This window comes from Lactuca serriola, chromosome 2, assembly GCF_051521515.1.
Source record: "Lactuca serriola cultivar US96UC23 chromosome 2, Lser_US96UC23_V15, whole genome shotgun sequence".
NCBI lineage: Eukaryota > Viridiplantae > Streptophyta > Magnoliopsida > Asterales > Asteraceae > Lactuca > Lactuca serriola.
The window spans coordinates 35,848,652-35,854,674 of NC_136409.1; the positions used below are offsets into that span (position 1 = coordinate 35,848,652).

The 6,023-nt window shown below is 33.4% G+C and overlaps 1 protein-coding gene across 1 annotated transcript; it reads right to left on the reverse strand.

Annotated features, from left to right (window-relative positions):
• Positions 1 to 4,777: 4,777 nt before the first annotated feature.
• Positions 4,778 to 5,266, reverse strand: LOC145090280 (pathogenesis-related protein 1B-like). The gene has a single exon (XM_079028568.1). The coding sequence runs from the start codon at positions 5,264 to 5,266 to the stop codon at positions 4,778 to 4,780; it is 489 nt and encodes a 162-aa protein (XP_078884694.1).
• Between the last annotated feature and the right edge of the window lie 757 nt (positions 5,267 to 6,023).

The following is a 6,023-nucleotide window of genomic DNA, read 5'->3' on the forward strand; positions in this document are numbered from 1 at the left end:
TATACTTAAGAGACTACTAATAAGAGTTAAACAAGGAAAAACCATCACATTTTCAAGAGATGCGTACTTTCAAAACAGTCAGGTGTAGGTAAAAGACTACTTTCAAAACATTCGAGTCTTGGTAGAAGACTACTTTTATACTAGTAGGAAATATGGGATTTTCTAGAGCTTTTCGTACTTATACTAAATGTTTCATCATTCATTTACCAGTCTTTCATATCAACTAATCAAAGCAATGACATTAAATACTTATGAACTCACCAGCTTAAATGCTGATCTACTCTTTCAAAATAACTTGTATTCTCAGGTTACAAATAGACAGGTGTCGATACAAGGTTCAGAGAAGACGGAGCAGTCAAGACTCGTCTTTTATTTTGATAAGTTATTATCATATCTTGTACAATGAAAGAAAACACTTGTAACTAAAATTATACTATTGATGAAATGGATGATGTTGTTGCTTGTTTACTACTTTACATTTGTTGTGATGCATACATGACGTCCTCCGCCCCAGAACGTTTCCGCCGTTCGTGGTTTTGGGGTGTGACATTATTCAATCTATGTAAGATTAGAAAACCTTAATGCAAGAAGGATGTTCAAAGCAATGTACTTTGAATATGAGACTTTCGTTCCATAGAAGTTGACCTTCTTTGGAATACTCTGTAATGACTAGTGACAAGGTTTTGGTGACTTTGTGAATAATCATTACAAGAGGAACATTGCATATAAGTTTAAAGTCTAACAGATTTTTGGTAAATGGTAGAAATTAGAAATTCTTACATTTACAATAAGGATTTGGGATTGTGAAATGAGTATCATTGGAATCATATTCAATTGATCTACATCACAATGTAAGGATCATAGACAAACATAGTGGGCATACTTGGGGTATGGCATAACTATTATTTAGAAAACAAAGTGTACATGCTAGGAGCATGGGACGACTGTTGTTTTTTTTATTCAAGTCTTAAGTTGATTATTTGAAACATTGAATAATGTGTAATCAATATGGTGATAAATAAAAGGTGGTTTTATTTATATTCAAAAGGGTTCTGAGACCATATTGGATTCGATTATTATTGAGTTTCACTTTGCATGTTTTGACTTCCAAAATAGCTAGGTTATTCTTTCTGAATGACTAAGTTATTTAAACACTCCACAGTTGTTCATATGTTGGAAGTAGGTATGAATCAAGACTGTCATGAATCGGGTTTGTAGATGGCTAAATGGGTTTAGTCATGGCAATGGTTGCTACAACATTCATGAGTGCTCATAAGTTATGAGTATTGGAATAAACCCACGCTCACTTGTATCACTTCATGGAATTTATCTCGAGTGATCGTGAGACGGTAATATCATATAAATCTTCAAACCTAGAGATATGAGTTGTTACCTATGATTTGGTTGTGCATTGATTGCACGTAAACGCATCAGTAACTTGATGTTATAAAACGTGCCTTTGTGTACAATTCAACAAGTGGTAGAACAAGCATATGAGTCGAAGTTTATCTATTCCTTCTAGAAATATAAGCGATATCTGGGCCCCTCGATGATTTTGTTGTGACCTATGTACCGGCCGGTCAGAACTGAATTGATGTGTTCGATTAAGTTCTTTGTCAAACAAATCGAAAATCGGGAAACAAACTGCTGGACAATAAGTACGACGTTGTTCCATGTATTTGTCCGGCTGATATCATGAGAACAGAGGATTATATGATCCCTTATCTAATGGACAAGTCATTGATAAGGTCAGAGTTCATCTACAAGGTCAGAGTTCGACAGAAGCTTTTGAGAGCTACGATTGCCAGTTGGTTCCTGAAGTCATACGCAATAATAGTTTTAGACTTATCCAAGTGGGAGACTGTTGGATTAATGTCTAAGTCCATAACTATAATTGGTAAGACTTGACCCGACCCGGCATGGTCCATTTGGGTTGCAAACCTTCATGCACTTGGATAGACTATAATGAGAGAAATAAGACACTTATGGTTATTAATATATTATAAGTTCTAGTATATTAATAATAAGAATAATAAGATTGTTTAATTAGTATTGATCAAGAATTAATCTAGGATTAATTAAGTGATCAAAAGAAGACTAATTAAATATATGGGTTGATTGTGTAAATCATCCATACTTATATAGTGGGCTAATGCTCCATGGATAATCAAGTTGGGCTAAAACCCATAGGATGGTCCATGGATGCTCCATGGTGTATTTGAACCCATGGATCCATGGAAATGGAAAGCCATGACAATTAAGGATTTACCCTAATTGCAACACTATATAAAGATCTTATTCTTGACAAAAATCGGCCACTAGTGAGAGAAACAAAGGGCTAGCCGATTTCATGAAGTGTAGAACTCTCTCAAGTTATTCTAAGTGTTTTGATAACTGTGATTCCATTTGAGGCTTCCACACTATTGGGGCTAGGCACTCAAGCTTCATGAAGACTTTCTACATCAAAGAGGTATGTATTCTATCTTGTTACACTCATTGTTTTGTATGCTAGATTAGGATAATACCTTGGATATTCTTATTTGCATGTATAATAGAGAAAACATAGATCCAAGGTATTTAGGGTTGCATGTACACTTAGGAGTGTTAGAATGCTCAAAACCCAACAGAAACTTCCCATAGATCAAGTTTATGAATTTGGGAATAGAAACTTTTGTGGATTTTATATTTGAAACTTTCTAGATTAAGTTTATGAATTTGTTTGAAACTTTGTTGGTCATATTATATTTTTTCAAATTAGCTGCAAAAATTTGGATTTTATGCAATTTGTAAATATATAACATTTGAAATCTATTATGTTACCCACAGACTATCCACGGAATCACCCAAAAAGAATATTTGTGGAAAATCCGTGGGTAAACAATTATGTGGAAAATCTGTGGGTAAACATCCGTGGAAAATCTGTGGGTAATAGAGCCGTGGAAAACCCGTGGGTAATCAGGTTGTAGATAAGCTGTGGGTAACTTTGCTCGTGGATACTCAGTGGGTAATGTAGTCGTGGATAAGTTGTGGGTAACTTTGCTCCTGGATAAACTGTGGGTAAACTGTCTGTGGTAAATCTGTGGGTAAATTTGTTCGTGGATAATCTGTGGGTAATTCTGAGGGTAATTCGTGGGAAAACATTACCCACGAGCTTTTTCCCACCAATCTGGTTTCGTGGACAATCCGTGGATAAAGACCATTACCCACTGATTACACACAAATAGGGTCGTAGGTGAAGGTCTGTTTTGTTGTATATAAGAGAGTAAGATGTCTCGGACATAGGATATGAAGTTCTCTAAGAAGATGGGTAATTAATCATGCTATCTCGAAAGCAATATTTACTAAGGCCTTGTATTTTGACTGACTAAGAAAAATACCCGAGTTAAGATAGAAAACTTCGAGTCCGAGAAAATAATTTAATTTTCCAAGTTCAGTAATTGAAAACTCTTTGTTAAGATGAGTAATGAAGCTTTTGATCGAAGTATCATTGTTCCCGGTCAAGATGATATCATCAACGTACACCAATAGATAAACAATCGAAGATTCATTCTTGAATACAAACGACATATCGGCACGATTGCAAGTAAAACCAAGGCTAACAAGGAATGAGTTTAAACGTCAAAACCAAGCCCGTTGAGCTTGTTTAAGTCCATAAAAAGCTTTCTTTAGAATACAAGCTTGATTCGGAAATCTTAGTCAACAAATACCTGTGGTTGCTTGATATATGTTGTATTGGATATATTTTCATTTAGGAAAGTATTATTGACATCTAGTTGATGGAGAGACCATTTGTTTAGAACGACAAGAGAAGAAAATGATCCAAATTGTTGATGCTTGAACAACCGGGCTAAAACTAACAGAGTAGTCAATACCTTGTATTTGAATGAAGTCATGAGTAACAAGATGAGCTTTAAATTTCCAATAATATCATCAGCACGAAATTTCGTTCGAAATACCCATTTTAATCCAACAACATTTGAGCGAGTGGGATGAGGTAGCCAATATATATTTGCTCTATGAGAACTAGGGCTAATCACCACAATTGAGTGAGATATGTATCGAAATATATATATATATATATATATATATATATATATATATATATATATATATATATATATATATATATATATATATATATATATATATATATATATATATATATACCAAGAGATTACAACAAACTAATCTAAAATACAGGAAATAAAAATCTATCATTTACACTAGGATATACATAAATAATCGGTCCTATTAAAGAAAGAGAGAAGAAAGGCGTTTAGGGATGTTGCGGTGGCAACACACAATCACAACGCATTATAGGGGTCGGTGTTCATTCCTTCTTAACGGTGTTAATGGAGGCTACATAGGCCTCAACATAGTTGAGTGACCAATACCGATCGGTCTAATGAATTATATTTCATTGCTCTATAAAAAAACTATTGCCTCGTATTAAATGAATTAATAAGATATGACCATACATGCATGGACGATAGCGTTTGGATCGTGACATGTATGTATATCAATATAATACAACTCTATTTGCAATATCTTGTGATATTATGACCAAAATTCTTGATTACTTCTGTATGTCCTTCGTGTATACCTATGTACGTGTCCTAAATATACATTTTAGAAAAATTACATTGGTCATGATGAATGATGATGTAATCAAAAGACATCTAAATTAATTTCAATATCAGTTTACTCTTTATTGCACCAAAGAAATGCATGTTTATTCATATACTATACAGATAACCAACAACATATTTCAAGTTCACTAAAAAGGAGATTGGCCAAGGATGTTTCCAGGAGGATAATAGCTACAAATAACGAACCACCCACCATTATTGGTGCACTGAACCCTAGCACATCCAAGTTGATCAGAATTACGCCACACAACTTGAGTATAGTGTCCACAAACCTGACCAGTAGCACATGTATTAGAAGAATGATCATAATTGGTCTTCTCAGCTACCCATAAATTCACTGCCGTAGTACCTGTGAAGTCACCAGTACCTTCAGCGAGATTCTCACCATAAGGTCCTTGAGAATGTATAAGATTGCAATCCCCTATTCTCTGGTTAGCGTAGTTTTGAGCATAGGTAGCAACAGTCGCATTCCATACCATGTTCCCCACACTCACTTGAGCACGAGCTGTATTGTGAGCATCCAAGTAATCCTGTTGAGAGTTTTGGGAATGGTTGGTGTGAACAGTTCCTAGAATTAAGAAACAAAGCAGTGTAAATGAGAGTTTGAATGACCCCATGATTATAGTTCCTTTGGTGGTTGATGGAGAGAAATGAATTATAATATAGGGTATTTATAAAATGTTATGTGATATTGGAATGACAATTTGAAATGTGAAAAGGATGAATAATTAAGCATACAAATCAAAGTCAAGTCAACAACACTTTCCTTCTGGACATAAAGGCCGTTGCCTCAAATCTTGAAATTACCCAAGCGACGTTTAAATTTTGATGGTAATGCATGGATAAGATGATCGTTTAAAAATATGTTAACAAAAATTTTCAGGTTGGATCAACAAGTTAGGTTAGAATTAGTTTAATGATTCAATTTTATTTTTTCTACTTTTTGAATTTTATATATAAATATTATTATCAAATATGATTATTATAAAACGTATTTTTAAGCTAATGATAAAAATTTTATAAGATGTTTTAGGGGGGGCAGTATTTGAGCGATGCTTTTTAATTTTATGTATATTTTTAATTCAAAAGATGTTTTTGTTTATAAATGTTACTCTTATTTGCATGTAGTTTGGATCGAACTATAAACTACATATAAAACACACGTTACCGGTCATAATCGTGTTCTTTAAATATAAAAAATAAGTTCATTGTGAAAATTAAGTTCATTAAAAAATAAATTACCAACCACATTAACTATAATAAATAAAAAAACATTATTGTTACCTTCAAACTTTGTTTTCACTTAAGACTTCAATATTTTTAAAACTTTCATTTGATGTTAAAAAAAATAGTGTTATTATAATCATTCATACA